General features: G+C 45.1%; 1 protein-coding gene across 1 annotated transcript in view; it reads right to left on the bottom strand.

The window, feature by feature from the left end:
- The window catches only part of thsd7ab (thrombospondin, type I, domain containing 7Ab), a 197,276-nt gene that overhangs the window by 27,247 nt on the left and 150,553 nt on the right, over positions 1-19,476 (bottom strand). Inside the window, exons 18-24 of the mRNA XM_078933641.1 lie at positions 15,304-15,482; positions 14,331-14,336; positions 14,093-14,226; positions 12,275-12,428; positions 9,268-9,409; positions 1,084-1,199; positions 701-818 (exon numbers count right to left, since the gene is read on the bottom strand). Coding sequence (XP_078789767.1) covers positions 701-818; positions 1,084-1,199; positions 9,268-9,409; positions 12,275-12,428; positions 14,093-14,226; positions 14,331-14,336; positions 15,304-15,482 — 849 coding nt within the window. The remainder of the gene's footprint in view (positions 1-700; positions 819-1,083; positions 1,200-9,267; positions 9,410-12,274; positions 12,429-14,092; positions 14,227-14,330; positions 14,337-15,303; positions 15,483-19,476) is intronic.

Consider the following 19,476-nt stretch of genomic DNA (forward strand, 5'->3'; position numbering starts at 1 on the left):
TTATGCATAAACTAACATTAACAAAGGGACCTCTATTGGAAATTGTTAACATTCCATTTTAACTGGACTAACAGAGATTACATCAGAGCGGCAGATTACATTATTTAAAATAGTTTTCTTTGCCCTTTAAAGCATTTTAGAGGAAACTCTAGTTTTCAATGTTTTAACATGAACTAAACAGAAAGTGTCTTTTCCATCTGTAGTTTCAAGTTTATTTAATTCTTTTAAACGAGTTCTCCCTCATTTCTCATGTTTGTTTGTTTTTTTCATTCCTCCAAAAGTCAGCAGGACATTTTTTAATTCCAATCTTCATTCCGTTTGAGAGATTTTTGGCCCAACGAAATTATATTTTAATGACTGAATGAACAGACGCAGAATCCGATCAAATATTAACCACCTTTCAGTTGGGTCGTCATCTGCGTTGTGGGTTTTTTGTGTGTTTTTGTGGGTCTAACCGCTCGTGTTTGGACCTTTGAGCAAGTCTAGATTTGGATCTGGATCGACGGCTTGATGAAAACAGCTGCTGGGAAGCTGAACTGAATTTAATGAGAAACCAGTTTGAAGTGGGTGATTTGGTCAGACCAAACCTCTCTTTCTGAGTGATTACATCATACACGTCTCTCATTAAGCACCTGCTGCTGTGTGGTTATTACATTCCTGTGTGCGGTCACATGCAGAAAACCGCGGGTTCGAGTCTCACCCTCAAGCCCGCAGGTCTGCGAACAGTCCGACCAGGGCGACCACTCGGACATCTGACAGTTGACGGGACACTCCACCACGCAGGACGCGTTCATCTGCCACTTCCTCTCCAAGTTCAGCTGCAAGGCGTCGAAATGAAAACAGGATTTCAGGCGACATTCGGATCCCTGTCAGCCGCTTTCTGCACAGGGAGTCGGCTGCTGGACCCAGGGGGGGAGCGGAAGCACCTCCACCAGCAGGATGAGGAGGAGGGCCAGGGGCCAGTCCCTCCTGCAGCGCCCCCTCATGGTGGACAGAAACGACGCTGCACCCCTCACCACAAGCCCGTCACCAAACGCACAGAGAAACGTGGAAACCGCCTTTGAGGGATCCCGAAGGCCTCACCTCCTCGCAGAACTTCATGTCCACCGATTTCCCGTCGCTGCGAACGCAGTCCAGCATCCGCGTCTTGATGCCCCGCCCACACACGGCGTTGGGACTCAGCTGACAAGTACTCCAGTCTGAGGGGAGCAAAAGCAGAAATTCCAGCGTTTTATCAGCATGACAGTATTTCCTACAAGCTGTCTGAAAAACAAAAGCTGAACAAATGTAGAAACTTCGTCCTGCTTGAAGCATCTCTGAAACTAAAGTTTGGATGCAAATGGGAAAACAGAAAAACTGTCCATTTCAGGAAAAGCTATCATCTCATGACATGTCCTGAATGATAATTACAGAAAAATGTCTTCATTAAAGCAAAACAATATTCAAAGTAACACAGAAGCAGACAGACCTGTCTTCTGGTTCTGGTTCTAGTCTGATGTTTATTCTGAGAAAGAAAACATTTCAGACTAAAGAAGAAAAATCCAAGGACAGAAAAAGAAGTGTAATTCCCTTTAGCCCCTCTCTGGCTAAAGCTGCTAGAGGCCTGCTGGTTATTTGTTGTTTCCATTTGCTTCCATGTTTCACAGTAACAGAATGGATCCGTGTCGGCATATCTCTACGTTCCGCCTCCTCGGCTTCATCCTCACTGGGCTGCAAACGAACTAGAAAAAGGTTTGAGGGTTCTGACCGATGTCACATGGATCGCAGATTCCTCAGGATTCGGAATAACATTGAAAGGATTTCTAAACAGATTTTAGGCGCAGCAGCATCACGGCGTCTCAAACTCGTCTTCAACTTCTCTCACTCTGGTTTCTGTCCGTCAGAAAGATGGAAAAAGGAAAAATAACGTCTGCTGTGACCGACCGAAGACAGGAAAAACCAAAGCTAGCAGCTCGTCTGGCAAATGTCCCACCCACTGACTGTGTTGAGACTTGGACTGAGTGGCCCCTCCCCCCTGGCATTCCAAACAGGAAGTGGCTCCAAGAAGGCAAAATCCCACAGACTTTTATAGAGAAATAAACAGCTGTTACTCAGTCATTTCTATTGATCTGAGAGCTTTTTTAACATCTTCTTGATAATCCTCTTTTCCCCCTGATATTTTTTCTGCAGTTCAAGTTTTTGAACCATCTGACCAATCAGATGGCTCAATAAAAGTAGGTGGAGGCTTCTGGCCCCCATGTCCAACGTTCAAAACATTTCACAGATTTTTTGTAGGCTGCTTTCTTGTGGTAGGGGGTGTGGGCTTTCAACAAGCTCACTCCTGATTGGTGAGAGTGGTTGCCATAGAAGCAATGACTCAGGCCGGCTCGGACCAACCACTGCTTGCTGAAAACGTCTGGCTCAAAAATGGCGGCATCTGTATTGCAAAAAAAATGGCGACTGAATTGACTTAATTTGGTTGGAGCTGATAGTAAAGCGTTTTCTGTGGATGACGTCACTCACTCAGATACAGTCAATGGTCGCACCTCAGTTGGCCACGCCCCTGTCCAGGTGCTGGTGGTGGGATTGGTGACTGGTCAGTGTAAAGGACGAACTGGACCAGCATTAAAGCTCCAGTCTGTTGTCCAATGGTGGCGACACTAGTCTGGATTTTTGGGCTCATTTCTGACTAAACTTCTTTGAAATCGCTTTTTACCTCTTTAAGGTTTTGAGGGAAGTCTGATTTCTTTTTATATCAGGGATGTCAAAAGTTAGGATGCTCCTAAAATAAATCTACGTTATTATTTATCTCTGCTTTTTTATTGTTCATCTTTTTTACTCGTCTCTGTAGCTCACATGTCAGAGCCTAGAAGGGAGGGAGGGGGGGTCTCCAACCACAAAAGGGCTTAATTTCCACACAATAGTTGTTTTTTTTAATCAGTTTCTGACTTGGACACTAAACGGAGAACATTTAGAGACGAGTTTGAGACAAAGTCACCGATGTGCTGCAGCTGAGTGAAGCAGCACTTTCATCTTTGCTCTCTGTAGGCGTTTTCAATTCAAGTTTTATTCATTCTCTGTACTGGAAACAGAGCAGGAGTGCATGTGAGCAGAAACTCCACGTTTCTGTGTGCAGACTGCATGGAACAACATGCAGGAAGTGTTTAAGCGGGGTTCTCTGCATCAGATTTTTGTTTTTGGAGCGTCTCTGAAATCAAAAGGACTTTTTTTCACCAAAGACACAGATGTGGGATCGTCGCTGAGCCTGGCTGTAGGCTTGTTGCTATTTTTAGTCTGACCTGTTTGACGCTGTGATTGTCCAGAAATGCCAGAAAAAGTCCAGATTTCCTTCTATTCCAGAATCGATGATGGTTTTTGTTCATCCAGGTGATTCAAGAGGTCAGGAAAATACAGTCATCTGATTCCATCTCTTACATTTTTATTGCTTTGACTAAATATAGGAGAATAAATTATCTTTAGGCTCGTTATTTTGTTAGGGAAAATGTTGTCATTCCTCTTTTCAAAACACCAGATTAGTTTTTGACCAATAAAAATATATTTTTGATGAATTTATACAGTTTCAGTTTGTGAAAACCTAAAAAAATGTCCAATTAAACAGTTCATTTATATTTTTAATTTGGCTGCATTAGATACACAGTCAAACACAAAACTACAGTTTTTATTTTAAATTTCAGAGATTTTTTGCTTTAAACTTCAAAATTGGTTAAAATCTGAAGGTAAAGTTCATCAAAATGAACACATTTAGAATCTGACTTTTGCAGTGTTTGCTTTTCTCGAAGAGAAAAAGGGGCATAAAACACTTTCATGAAATGCTTTAGAGTTTCATTACCAACCCTTAAACATTTTCTGTAGTGCAGTCATTGGCTTTGGTAACTTAATCACAGACTCATTAGCATGCAGCAGGTTGCAGCGGTGTTGTTTTAGCAGAGCGCCTGAACAAAAGTCACTCTGATTACATTTCTAAGGCCTTTGTGCAAAACCACAATGAAACTCCAGAGAAGCAATCCATACAGGAGTCCAGACCCTCTGCTCTCACTGAAGCAGTTCAATAAAAGGTTTGCATTAACCGTTTAGTAATTACTACACTTAACTTTTTGAAAGGGTCTAGTGTTGGATGTTCTGAGTAAATCAATGTGCAATCAAGAGCTGCTTTTTAAATGCAGAGTATGTGGATCAGAACAGGGAGGCTTCAGAAAGACAAGAGCAGGACAGTCCAGATGAGCGGATAGAAAGGTGGTGGTAGAGGAGAGGAGGAGGTCATCATCTGCTGAGGGGGACATCTGAGCTTTTCCTTCAGATTTGTGGCGTTCAGGACAGACGCAGCACGTAAGCCAATTGAAAAGCAGCGTCAGGAGTATCTACAGGCACTTGGAGGTACCGCTTTGCTTTCTAACATCTCTGTGAGGCTCTACATACAAAGAGCGTGCCCTTTGAACCCGTGTTGAAAGTTCAGGGACTCTAAGTTGGTAGTGACGTATGGACGGCATTCTCTTCAAAACAAGGAAGTACCAACCATTTGAAAGGTGATCATGAAGGAGAAAATGAATGATTGCGGTTTGTGTCCGGCCGGAATTCTGTGACACCAAGTCTTTGATGTATCGGAAAAGAGCTGTGAAAGAAAAAGTCTGGAACAAGATTCACCAGATTTACACCCCTTTGACATTTCGCACCAAGACTCTTCCTACTGTAGGTCCACGCACTAGTATTGTGCAGGACCAGTCCAGTGAGAACACCATATGCTAGAAGCACATTCAGGAACCTGTATTAGGCAAGTTCTTACTGAAATGGTAGTGGCCATATAATCGTTTAAGGATTTTTTTCCCCTCACATTGAAAGCAGAGGATGGTTAGTAACTATAGAGTTCCACCAGCGTTTGAAGAAGGAAAGCTCTACAGAAGCTGGAAAACTGACAAGAATGGTTGATTTGGAGAAGAAAAAGCTCTCACTGAGGTTTTGCAGCCATTAGGCAGAGTGCGGGAGACGGCGATGGAAATTCCAATAGACGAACTAAATGCAGACACGGGAACGAATGCGCTGTTTGCTCTAAACAGGTCTAAGTTTGACCCGTCCACGAGTGTATCCACGACAGACTACACTGACGGCCACTTTATTAGGCACACCTGTCCAACTGACCATTAACACAAATTCCTAATCCACCAATCACATGGCAGCAGCTCTGTGTATTTAGGCGTATAGACATGGTCAAGACAATGTGCTGCAGTTCAGACTGAGCATCAGAATGGGGAAGAAAAGTGATTAAAGTGGCATGGTTGTTGGTGTCAGACAGGCTGGTATGAAGATTCCAGAAACTGCTGATTTACTGGGATTTTTACCCACAACCATCTCTGAGGGTTAAAGAGAATGGTCAGAAAAAGGGAAAATATCCAGTGAGCTGCAGTTCTATTGGTAGAAATGCCTTGGTGATGCCAGAGGTCAGAGGTCAGACTGGTTCTACCTGATAGAAAGACAGCAGGAACTCAAAGAACCACTGGTTCCAACCGAGGTCTGCAGAAGAGCATCTCTGAACGCACAACAAGTCCAACCTGGAGGTAGTTGGACTACAGCAGCAGAAGACCACACCGGCTACCACTGCTGTCAGCTAAGAACAGGAAATTGAGGCTACAATTCACACAGACTCACCAAAACTGGACCATAGAAGATGGAAAAACGTTGTCTGGTCTGGTGAGTCTCCATTTCTGCTGCCACATTCAGATGGTAGGGTCAGAATTTGGCCTCAACAACATGAAAGCACGGATCCATCCTGCCTTGTATCAATGGTTGAGGCTGGAGGTGGTGGTGTCATGGTGTGGGGCATCGTTCCAACTCCATAGCCTACCTGAGTATTGTTGCTGACCATGTCCATCCCTTTCTGACCACAGTGGACCATCTTCTGATGCTACTTCCAGCAGGATAAGGCTCCATGTCCTAAAGCTGGAATCATCTCAGACTGGTTTCTTGAACATGACAATGAGTTCTCTGGACTCAAACGGCCTGGTGACTCAAACCCAGTAACCAGAACCCAACAGAGAACCTTTTGGATGTGGTGGAACGGAAGATCAGCATCATGGATGTGCAGCCGACACAGCTGTTTGATGCTATCATGTCGACATGGATCAAACTCTGTGAGGAATGTTTCCAGAACCTTGTTGAATCGGTGCCACCAAGAATTAAGGTGGTTCTGAAAGCAAAGGGGGAGTCCAACCCGGTACCAGCACAGTGGACCTGATAGTGACCGGTGAGTGTATTTTATTGATGTCATTCAAAGATGGAAAAATACACAATGGAGCTGCCTGCAGTTCACAGGATTTGGGGGGTTGAAAGATGAAAAACCCGTCCGACCCACCTCACCTACTTCCCCCTTACTTACCCTTACGTGTTGTATTAGTGTTCACTACAGCCTGTTGCCCGCAACAGGCCCATAGAAAAAAATTGCATGAACATTTTCTCTCAACTGGTTCTCTAATTGGTCTATAACCTTGATCGTTTGTGTGGGTCACCTGCGTGTTCCGAACAGGTTTGATCACTTTTCACCTGCAGACAGTCCATGTCCACCCGTGAGGGCCGTTGGGACTATGGCTTCAAGGACCAACAAACCTTCACATCAGAGATTACATCACAAAAGAGGAAGAAATGCTGAGAGAATTACAGCAGAACACAATTTTAACTTAAGGTCTTCATCTATATTGTGTTCCCACCTCCATCTTCATGACGTTTTTCTAATTTTACCTTCAGACAAATCAGAGTTGAGTGTCTGGCTTTTGCTCACAGGTAAAATCACATGATTACTGTTAACAAAAACCATCAGATCTGGCTGCCATCAGCATCGTTTCCTGCCAGCTTTGAGCCGTTTGGCCATATGGTGTGATTGACTGTGAGCCTCCATCTTTTAAAAAGCAGGAGCTGGTTCCGTCATAAACACCACCAGTTCTCTCCAAACAGCAGTGATGAGGAGGAGTCACAAGGCAAAGATGCAAATGCCTCTAAAAAAACAAAAAACGTTCAATATAAAAAAAACAATGACTGCTGAGATATCCGTCATGAACTATGCCATCTGCTAACAAAGACAAGCGGCTGTTTTTAGCTGCAGCTCGTTTACAATTCCTCCTTCTGCAGAGCAGCTTAGTGTCACTCTGGAGACAGAGAGGAAGACTGAACCGACACAAAGCAGCACGAAGAGGAGGAGAGAAGCAAAGGAAAAGCTTTGCGAAGGGGAAATGACAGCTCAAGCCGACAATAACCTCATTCATTATGTTCAAACACCTGAGTGAGACCGGAAACCTGGCTGCAGGGATCCATCAGGCGTCACGGTGCCACAGGAAGGGTGGAAGTGAGAAGGAAAAGTGAAAAAGTATCACAGATCTTTAAAGTTTGGTCACAGTAAAAAGTTTCCATCAATCAATCAAGCTTTATTGCCAACTTGCCCTTCATACAGAAGCATCGCAGACAATTTGAAATAGCATTTTCCCTTGGGACCATTAGGGTGAAAATTTTGGTAAAGCACAAATAAATAAGGGAACATAAAGAGCAACCCCACCCACACCTACCCAACCGCTGTTCATGCCCGTTTACTATCCTGACAGCTTGTGGTAAAAGCACAGACTGTTGGTGAGCCTGGAGGTTCTGCCCTTTCAGCTTCAGTGTCGTATGGAGACGGTGGGAAGAGCCCTTGGCTATTGCCAGGCCTCTGTTTCTGCTGAAGAGATGCTGAACGGGGGGGGGAAGCGACTCCAACCACCTTCTCCACACCCTTACAGCTGGTTCATCTGCTTTCTACTAAACACAGAACCTCTGTCTGGATTCACGGTGTCCTCCTCCACAAAGGCACTGCGTCCATAGTAAACATCTACTTTTCCAGCACTGTTGGTCTTGATGAACATTTGCTGACAATTGTGTCTCTTCCCAGAGATTCCTCTGTCCGTGCCCACACTCTAGTCAAGACGCACAGGTATCACCTGAACAGGACTAACGGGCTCCTGGCGTAGTGCGCAGGATTTGGGTGGGGGTGAATAAGGTGACAGATCTGTACGACACGCCTGCGTGTCTGTGACAGAGCACACGTCTGTCCGCTGTGGGAGCTTAATAAAGTGGATTTGCGTCTGAGGGCGTCAGTGGGCGCACACACTGTTCAGCTGTAAGGTTCCTACGGCTATTGAAATTCACTTTATTTAGTCTTGTAGACACCTGCTTTTGGTTGTTCTCAGTGTTTTATTTGTGTACTTCCTGGTTTCTTAGGTGCACTTCCTGTTTCCAGGAGGTCCAGTGGACCCACCTGTTTCCTTTGACAGGCCTGTTTTAAATTCAAAAGGATCTCTTTTTATTTTTGTTTAAGGATTGCTGTTTAAATTGATGACATTTGTTTATTTATGTTGCATTTGTTACCAGGAAAAAGCATGTGAATGTTCTTGTGTTTCTTATGATGTGCGTTTGCTTTTGATTGGTAATTGGGTTGGTTTGGTAGGGGGCGGAGCCAACCACCTATAAAAGAGGACCTCTATTCAAGATGGAGGCCTCCTTTTTGTTGTTTTCTTCCATGCTGCTGCATTGTAGGCTGCTTCCCTGCCATACTGTTGTCAATGGATGCATGTTTCTCACACTAAGCCAGGAAATGACAAAGAATAAGAGCACCTTGACTTTTTGTGTGGACAGTGGTTTGTTCTTCTGGCACTCTCACCTACTTCGCGTTCTTTCAAGGTTGCAGGCAGCATGGCCGTAGAGAAAAACGTGCATGAACATTTTCTCTCCTCGGGGTCACTGAGCGGTCTTAATATTTCATGCGGGTCACCTGTGTGTCCCGGACAGGTTTGGTCATGTTTTAGCCAGTGGACAGCCTGTATCCACCTTTAAGGACAGTTGGGACTAAGACTTTCAGGGATTGATCAGGAAGAATAAAAAAACTGCAGGCAGTTTCTATAAAAGTGATGGAAAATTCCATCATCCTTCAAATGAAAATAAACTAAATAAACTAAAATAACTATGTCGTTAGGCGCCTGGAGGAGAGAACAGTTATAATGGTTTTATTGTGTAACTGAAACATACATAAGAGCTGATTGAGCAGGCAGTCTGTTTCAGGCCTTCACTTCAGCTAAATGGTCATAAAGCCGGGTCTTATCCGGTTCTGTGCTGATCTGCTGTAAAGAAGTAGCTGAATAAGTGTGGATGCTCATCCTGCTGCAGGTCTGAGCAGCAGGTCGCCTCTTCGTGTTGACTTTGAGGGTGAACATCAAACTTCTTTTGGGTAAAGAGCCGCACATAAACGCCAGCCGCTACCTGTGATGTTGTAGAAGTAGTTGAAGCAGTTCAGGTTCAGGCTGCAGGCTTCTTTGTCCGTCGTGTCGGGACACTCCCGCCCCGCGCTGGGGGACCGAATGACGTACGCCGTCCGGACTCGACTGTTGGTTCTGGTGCAGGGCTGAAATCAGAGGCTCCAGTTAAAGGCGTAGTCATATGTTTGCAGGAATAACAATGCGCTTACACCGTTTACGGAGTGATTGGCCCTAACACTGTTCTGACCTGGAATCAGACCGCAGACGCCAGTAAAGGAGTCACTGCTGTCTGATCACCGGGTTTCTGATCCTGCATTCATGCTTTCTGTCGTGTAAGCAGATTTTGATGCCGACGTCCTGGCGAGCTTCTCTGAGCTTCACGACCGCCATGACATCTACATCGCTCCAGCTCTCCGTTAAAGTCTCCATCTTCATCAGCACAGACACGAAACGGTCTCCATTACATAGACATGGATCCGTCTGGTCACATCTTTGACCTCCATGTAACCCTTGTGCTGTCTTGTGTTGTCAAGATGACCCCACCCTTCCATTGCCGTGTTCTCCCTACCATGACAAAGGTGGATAAAGGTGGAAAGATTTCATGTAATCCATGGACACCAGTGAAGATCACAAATCATTGAAGAAAAAAGGTTCAGAGCACTGTCTAGTGGGTCTAGATGACCCCACAAGACAGCACAAGGGTCAGATTGTTCTTTTGGTTTAGTCGCACGCAGGACTTTTGGAAAAACAGAAATGACACTTTAAGCTACGCTCGCATCAAACTCGGTTCTTGCAAATTTGACGTGCATCATAGTTTCTACTCAGCGCTTGTCCAAAACTGTGTTCTTACAGTGGATGCCCCCGTCACGTGGGGGAGGAGCTACTGTCAAAGTGTTTTTAGCCTCATGGCTACATGCAAACACTGACTGTATGTCTGTATATCTCATCTGCAATGGTCGGAGGACACAGATGATGCTGAGATATCGGGTAATCCCGTCTCCATCGTGTCGTGAGCTGCTGACCTCTTGGCCAGGTCACCCTTGTAAAAGATCTGGATCTCAACGGGTTTTACCTGCTTAAATAAAGGTCAGTCAAAAACAGAAATCAAATTAAAATTTGGCTTCCCCATGACCACATTCTTCATGGATGTGGTTCTTCATGCCTTTCACAGAAACCTCCTACCATAAAAAGGAAAGAAAGTGGGATTTTTTCATTTTCTTCCCTCCCAGAATCTGGAATTAGATTTTTTTCCAGTAGGAAATGTCAGGAAAGCTGAAACAGAGATTCTCCTGAGTTGGTGAGCCAAAGGCTCTCGCTTTTGCAGAGCAGAGAGTTGGGGGAGCAAATGACAGCTTTTTGAACGGCTCCATTGCTGACAGAATGAATAAAACATGTGCGAGCCCCCGCTGCTGCCATCGCAGACTCCACGGAGAGACTGGAATTGTGGGAAGTCGGTGTGTCGGGCTCTCTGGGCAGAATGGGCTGTGATTACCAATGGCCAGAGTGCTGCTGGGAAACCAGCAGGTGGAACCAGAGGATGTAAAGCAGCATTTTACCTCCAGTCTAAGGCATCACAGGGGGGGGGCCTGGATGGGTTGTTCTGACGCCTTTGGAGCCTTTTATTCAGGAGAGCGTCCAGAACCCATGAGGGTGTTATCCAGTAGGTCTCCACAATAAATGTGCCATCATTCCACAGCTAAGTCAACTATCAGGACTGAATATTGACCTCCACAAGTGAGAAATAGAGGACGATGGAGAGCTGAAGAGGTCCATTTACCTTTCCAACAATAGTGGGCGGGATCATCTGAGGGTGGGCGGAGCTTCTGCATTTTGACTGAAGGTGTATCATGTAGTGGTTGACCAATTATCAACGCCCGAGAGAAGTGGTTTGGTTGGAAAGCACGTGGAAAAACGTTGCTTTCTTCATCAGTATCTCGGACTATCTAGGACTACTGAAGATTGAAGTCACTTTTTTTTTAAATTGATAAAACTTCAGGGAGCTGTTTATTTATTTGTTTACACTTTGAACCTATAAGATGCTAAGGAATTCCCTTTTTGTTTCAACTTATCACAAAGATAAATAAGTCATTTTTGTTCAAGTTTGACTTTATTTACTATGAAACATTTCAGGAAACGTTTTATTTAACTTTAACTTTAAAAAACAATGATAAAAGATGCTGTTGAACCTGTTACTCCCTGCACTTCTAGCAGTTCTTTATTGGTATTTCCTTATTTTGAAATAAAGGTAGTTGTTGGTGTTGTTCACTTTTACTGCAAATGAAATTTGGCTCCAAATAATCGCCCTTCACGAATTATAATAATCGGTATTGGCCCTGAAAGAAACACATCGGTTGAACTCTAGTAGGATATTCTGAAAAAACGGCCGTCGCCGTGGCGAGGAGCAGTGAAATAAGCGTTTACTTCAGCGTGTGTCTAAACAGAGATGCAGTGCAGACTGTCAGAAAGGTGGAAGTAAAGCATCTTAGGAACATTGAAGCGCTCTTCTTCATCACACTTCAATCTTTCCGGGTTTTTTTTCTTTTTTGCTTTGTGTTTTTTTGAAGCCCCAGTTCAGAGCACCGGAGCACCGGAACAAATCCAAACAGTTCCCATCCCTGCTGTCAAATCCTACAATTCTATCAGTTAAGATCAGTTTTCATCAGAATGATCATACAACAGCCATGTTGGTGGCTGCAGTCGGATTCCTGCTCTGCACATTTATGACGACTGAAAGCGTCTTCCTTGCTGCACGCAGTCATGCAGGATATTCACATATCAGGGGGTTTTCCTTCTGCTTTTCAGTTATTTCCTCTCCTTTTTTCGCTGCGCTGAAGGAGGATAAACCTCCAGATGAATCACAATAACAGCAAAGCCCTGAAATTCTCCGCCTCTGGGAAATATAGGCAGCAAAAGAAAAAAAAAAGATATCGAGATAAATCTCAGCGGATTCCCCCCCCCGTCCCGTTCTGGGCTGCTGAGCCGGCGCTCTCTGATGTGGGTTGGGCTCTCACCAGGCTGCAGCGGCTCCAGGGGCCCCAGTCGTTGAGGACGCAGTCTTCAGGGCAGGGGAGCCGGCTCTCCCTGGCCCCCAGCGGCATCTCCTCCGGGTCACAGAGATAGTCCTCCACCCCCTCAGAGGGGCCGTCGACCGTGTTGAGCATGCATCTGCAGGACCACAAACGGCAACGTTTCAGCAGTCAGAGTTATCAGAACGGCTGCACCAGCACTCTAACGGGAAGAGAGGGAGGATCGTTGATGTACGACATCACCGTTAACCCGACAGTCAAACGGGGACGTTCCGGCATGACATCCATGACACGACACCTCCCCACGTTGGCCTCTCCCTTCTAACTGTAGAACCTAACACCTAGACTAGATCTGGTTGGACATTTCCTGTCAGTATGAGTTTCTAGTCACAGGTCAAGTCTTGGCTCATAAATTCAGGCCTCAGGTCTTTGGTTCCTGTCAAAAACTCCAAGTTTGAATCTGGTCTCAGAGTTGGTGAAGGACTCTGATGTGCCGCCGCCGCCATATCTGCTCTCAAACTCAGAATAACTAGGGCTGGGCATCAATAATTATTTCGATTCGATTCACCAGAGCCTGGATCGATTCGGTTCCCAATCCACTCGAGTCGATTCAATTTTGAACGTGTATAGAAATACAAAAGTAATCTATATATATGGAAGATATTCATATTAATCTGAAACTGTTCACATACTTTGTCAGATTGTAAAATGGAGAAGCTTCAACAAAGATGTACAGATCATTATGTTTCAGTTTGGCCACTAGGTGGCGCTTACGCCACAGAATTACACTTTACTCCGGAAGATTTGAGTAAAAAACGGTGCTTTGGACACAAATGGTTAACTTAAAAAATATTTCCTTAAAAGACTTTGGAGAATTCCTGCCTGTGAGGATGTAAAGCTGTTCATTTAGTTAGCCATGTGTGTTTAGGTCAACCGAGTGTTAGCATTAGCTGTCCTATGAAAAATTCCATTATACATTAGCATCAACTCCTTTGGCTTTACTGCCGTTATGGGTTAGGTCACCGGAGAAGGAAAGGCATTACAGATCAATCTCTACTTTAATAGATCGATTATTGTTTTATTAAGTTAGGATTGATTCAGATCAATAAAATGATTTTCATCAACTCAGCCTTAAAAACAACTGAACGCCCACATCAAGGAGGCTGTCTGGAGGCGCAAAAGTTCAGCTCAAATCCCCCCTTTGGGAGGGAAAACGGTTTTGCCTCAGGGTGGACTTCTTGGTGACTGTGATGGGCATCAGAAGCACACGAGGGCCGTTTAAAGACAGAAGGATTGGACAGGTGGAGGCGTTTATCTGACTCATAATTTCAGCCATTTTTTGTTGGCTTCAAACACGTTTCTGTACATCCTTATTTAACCCTTTATTGCCTGAGCCGTCACCGCCGACGGAAAGAAGAAAAAAACACTCTTTGAACCACCGTAACGCTGCAACAGTTTGACGTCCTTTCAAAGGATTCTGATGTGGAGAAAAGTGTTTTTGCACCGGTATGCAACACTTTACATTAGTTGACTTTACGATTACGTTAGTAAAAATGTTGAATTCAGTACAAAGCTGCTTTTCTCCACGTCTGAATCCGTTAGGACGGCGTTGATTACGTAAATGGTGGAAGACTTAAGATAATTCAACGAACCTCAAGACTGGAGCTAAAGGTTGGCAGTCTGAGGAAAGTGCTGGAGACCGCTGGACTACAGAGCTGACCTTGGTTCTCATGGAGACAAACAAGAGTCCGGACACCCCAGCAGAACAAATGAAGAGAACAAAGATGCGGTTCCTGTAAATACCTGACTTTTCTGGTCTGAACGCCTTCCCCGCAGTTCTCCTTCAGGTCAACATTGCTGACTTTCCAAACACTCCAGGGCTCGGCGACCCAGACATACTGGTTACAGTCGCTCTGACACGGCACCACCTCGTACACCTGAGGGCAAGAACCGGGTCAAACTGCAGCAAATGTTCTTCATGCTAACTTTCATCAGCAAACGCGTATCCGTCGCTGCTTCAGTGACATCACAGACGTCTTACCTGGGCCTTTGGCAGCGAGTCATTTCCAAGAAAGTTGCAGTGGATAAAAGGGAAACAGAAGAGTTAATAAGCAACAGTTCCCACAATGTAGACAATGTGATGATGGTTCATCAAAACCCGACTGTCATCCGGAAACGTCCTTTGTGTCTGTACGTTTAGCTCGAATGCTGCGTCCAGACCCAACGCCATTTACGCGTCGAATTCGCTCTCTATGCTTGTCCAAAAATGTGTTCATAGTCTAGATGCTCCTGCTGCGTGTGGGAGGAGCTACCTTCAAAAGTCTTTCGCCTCATTGCTACATGGAGGCATGACGACACTGAAGTTAGCCTCCAATTCGCCAGGGCACTAAAGGAACATTCCACTTCATTTTTCACACTGAGACCACCTAGAACTGGATCCTGTTCAAAAACCAAACGACCTGGACTGCTCCAACCTGGATTAAATTATGCATTAGATACTTAAGAATACATTAAATACAGTTTCTGATTTGTGAAAATGTGAAATAGGAGGATTTTTATCACATTTTGCGCAGTGAGGTTTCACAAATCAGAAAGTGTTTAATCTAAATCATAATTTAATCCAGGTTGGATCAGTCCAGGTCCAGCGGTTTTTGAACAGGACCCAGTTCTAGGTGGTCTTAGTGTGAAAAATGCAGTGGAATGTTCCTTTAGTGCCCTCGCCAATCGGAAACTGTGAATCGGAAGCCAACTTCAGCGTTGTACAGATGCTGAGGGATCAGGTTTCAACAAAAACGTCGGCAATCCCATCTCCATGTCCGGGGTTATGACATCATTCAGAGACTCTCCCGGCACGGCGAGCTTCACCATCTACTGCAGGAGCTGCGCCTGAATGATGCCGCTTTCAGCAGTACTTCCGTCTCTCTGTGACCCAGTTTGACGGCATTTTGATCAACATGTCACGACCCAAAGCTGAACCCCTGATTGGTTGTTGTTTTGACCGCCGTCTGTAATACCTGGTTGATGTGGTCCAGTTTGGGACACGGCCGGCCTCCGTTGTACGGCTTCTCTCGAAGCCATTTGGAGCGAACTTTGACCCCACTTCCGCAGGACTTGCTGCAGCGCGACCAGTTGGACCACTCGCTGAGTTTACAGTCGGAGGGACAGGGAATGATGCACGCCTCCTCGATGTAACCTGAGGCGGGGAGGACAGAGCAGGTCCTCGGTCACCACTCCTACTTCCTGTTCTAAAGCTTTAATCATTGTTGTCTCTGGGTACAAATGAAGTGCCCAAAACGATGAATGAACGTGCAGATGAGAAAGGTATGGATGCAGTTTTCACAATAAAAGCCTCGTAGAGTACTGGATGGTTCTAGTAGAACGCTTTGGTCTGGCAAACATCACCGTCTCTTCCTGAAATCCGCCTCAAGAGAGAACATTTTTCAGGCATTCTGGGTAAATTCCAGTGTAAGCATCTCTTGCGTCTGTTGGAGATTCTCACTGGAATAAATGAGGAGTGGGTGTTTGTGTGCACCCAAGCATTTTGTTTTGATGCATCAAAACCAGGCGCCTGCAGAAAAATGACAAGTCCTGCTGATGACAACCTAAGCTGGCAGAAACGAAGGCCCGGTTCCCTGCTCAGCACAAGCAAATGGCGATATCAAGTATTTTTAAGAAGGTTCCAAAAATGTTTTTTCTGTTTTTTGGTAGGAAGTTTGTTTTTATAATTAGGAAAATATCCCGTAGCATCGGCTCTGTAAACTCTTAAATCCCTCCGTAGGATTCAGAACTAACATCCAGACTCAGGGGTCTAATGTGTGACCATCTATGCAATTTAACAATCCACCACAGTGGCAGTCGCGTCGACGCAAACTTCTTTTTTCCACTTCACAGTAGTGAGGCATTACTGTGTCATCAGCATAGAACTTATAGCTCCCATTCTGTGCTACAACCAAGTTCAAATGGAAAAATCTTTTAAGTGGACGCCAATGAACGCAGTTTCTGTTTCTTTAAAGACCCACTCTGAGGAAAATTATGTTTTTGGTGTTTTTAACATGTTCTTGTGGCGATTTCTTTTTTTTTTGATGATGGAGGACATATGCAAAGATAATTAAGAATAAAACTGCATTTGGGAGTATTTATTTATTCAAACTGTTGGGATTTAGGAACAAAAAAAAGGCAGTTTAAAAAAGCTTTGTGCCAACTGTCGCGCAAACTGCTGCCGCTACAGAAACAATGTCCTAGAATACGGCACAAAGACCACTGGCAACGACATTTCAATAAAATGCAGGGAAATGCAATTCTTTAACTCCGCCCCCAGCCGTCCCCTAACTCCATCTGGATGAAGCTCATCTGCTGGATTATTTAAACATGTAATTGTAGAGTTAGATAAGTTAATTCTTCTCTAAGAGTTCTGGTAAATCGCCTGTCCGTCCTGGGGGAGGATCCCTCCTTCATGTGGACACGCCTGAGGTTTCTTCTTTCCTTTTTCCTGGAATCTGTTTTATTTTCCATTACAGAGAAGGAGGGTCTAAGGGCAGCGACGCCCAATTTAGTTTAGTCTGTTTCTGAACTGAATCTCCTGAACAACAAGAAAGAGGATCTGTGCAAACGCTTCAGCCTCCGTTCCCTCCAACAACGTTAACGTTCTGGATGGATAAACTCAGACAGAATTAAAGCCCAGCTCAACCCAAAACTGTAACCTCTTCATCATTTATTTGCTCTCTGCTTCTTCATCGATGAACTCTGTGTGGCATCTTATGTTCCTCCACAACTCAATTACCAAAATTGGCCTTTTTTTCCCCAATAACCCAAATTTAGAACAAATAATAAAAAATATTTTCTGCTTCGTTTTCAATGAAAGGATCTCCGACTGCAGGGACGAGACTTGTTACCATGGTAACCAAGCAGAGCGACCTGACAGAAACGCATTTAACACGTTTTCATTCTCGTGCTTTAGTCACAGTTTCTGCCTCGTTCCTTCAACGCCGTGAGAAGTCAGACGTCACAAAACCGATGCAACGCGGGTTTGTCGTAATCTGATGACGGAAGCTCACTGAGGGGTTTTTGGTTTTGGCCGCGCAGTCCAGACCACTTCAGCTCCCGTCTTTGCTGGCCAAAAACCACATTTCATCAGCCAGCAGCAGACGGGCTGAAGAAGCGTTTATGAAACTTTCGGCCCCCCGGGACTGTCCGGCGCCGCCGCCTCATGCGTGACCTGCTGCGCCCTCTGCACCGCAATCATCCCGGCTGTGAAAGCAGCGTTATCCCCGGTGCTCCAGAAAATAGCAGCAGAGGCTCGGCGTGCAGGCGCCCAGACAGAAGAATCACGATAATGAAAAAATAAAAAAAACGAGTCTCCATAAGCCAGCAGGTCTCTTCGTGTTCGCCGCTAACCTTATCAGACGATGACCTTTGTCCTGCAACCTTGGCATCTTCCTGTCAGCATATGAAGCCTCGGCCGCATGTCTGCTGCTCCAACGCCGCTCCAACAAATCACCTCACTGCAGTCGTTTACGCCCCCCCCTCCCCCCCCCCACCGCTCAGGTTGAAACCTCGCTCTTCGTTTTTAGCAAACCACCCGTTTCAGAGTGGGACACGGGGAAGTTGAATCGGAACCACGGTCGTCCTGATCCAACGGGTTTCAAAAGGGATTTTTGAGAGTTTTCTCAAGATTTAGTTCTAAAAAAAGGAACTTTATATCCATAAATGAATAGGTTATGGTCCATAAAAACATTTTCTATTAAGTGGAGGTCTTCATGTGAGGTCCTTAAGCCTTAGTTACATGCACCCATACGAGGGGGGGGGGGGGGGGGGGGGGGGTTGACCATTATCTGTAAATGAGAACTGGACTGAGTGAGAGTGATGTCATCCATAGAAAAAGGTTTATTCCAGTCCATTCAGAGGAATATAGACCACAATGCATTGCACATTAAGTGGAGGTCTTGTGTTTAAATGTATATTTTAAACAAACCACCAACATCGTCCAAAGTCCAAAATGCTTTATAAATAAAGCTTTAGATTTGTTTTTTTGTAAAACCACTCACCCTTAGCCCTGTCTAGGAGGGTGGGGGTCAAATGGGATTCATTAAAAACTGCTTCAATCAAAATTTTTCCTCCCACTCATACGAGAACAAAGTAGCAGATCCCTCATTTTTGATAGGACCGGCGTTCATCTGTGGAATAAGGAGATAAGAGCGGCGCAGACTTCCTGCCTGATCCGAGCGACCTTCTTCTCCACCTCGACGATGGTTTAAGATTTCTGCGAACTAGCGACAAACGTCTGGAGATATTTGTTTTCCTGAGTTCTTCAAGGAATGTCTATTAAACGCAACGATGCCTGACGATGAGCGCACGACGACACAAAAAAACACAATAAGAAAGGACAAAAACGCCATGCCAACCATGCGCTCGTGTCACACCCACACTCAGATTAGGCGACGCTTATCTGAGGCTGTGACTCACACTAAACCCCTGTTTATATATGCACAGCGCTGATGCTTTCATTTGAACATCTCCTGCATTCTATTTCACAGCAATTTCACAACAACTTTTCCAGCCAGGAATCTGCGCTTGAAGTATTCCGGATCTGAGATAAGACTCTGCGACGTGGAGACAAATGCTTCTGACAGCAGCTTATATGAAATCCAGGGCTCCAAATGACTCCCCAGCTGCTATGGGAGTGGCTTTCAACTGTGCACAAATAAATGTTCTGCTTCAGATGAATATTTAACAACAAAAAACTGTTTCTGCAGCCCTCCTCTGTGCTGCTGCTGACTTCAGAAGGAGCGGAGAAAATACGATCATCCTGAGACGTGGAACAACACCGAGACGGGGGAAGAACCTTCAGACACAAAAATGACTGAAACCATTGCTGAAAAGCTGAGAGGAAGGATTTGGAACACCGCTGGACTGAAACTAGGAGGTCAAGCATCATTTTTTTAATGGGAAAGTGGCGCCAACACGGTCAGATCCTGCATCAAGAATCAGCAGAAACAGGCTGGGATGGAGGGAGCCCTCTCTGTGGGCAAATCCCAGTACTGCAAAGACGGGAGAGAGCATTCATGCTCCTGTGGAAGTCCAACTACGTTCTCAATGAGGTGGATGGTGGTAAATGGCCTCTACTTGTTTCGTGCATTCTACCTTCCTCAAAGGCCTAAAGCGCTAAACAGTCCCATTCACCCACTAAA

This window comes from Oryzias latipes, chromosome 16 (assembly GCF_053564925.1).
Source record: "Oryzias latipes strain Hd-rR chromosome 16, Olatipes_Hd-rR_3.1".
NCBI lineage: Eukaryota > Metazoa > Chordata > Actinopteri > Beloniformes > Adrianichthyidae > Oryzias > Oryzias latipes.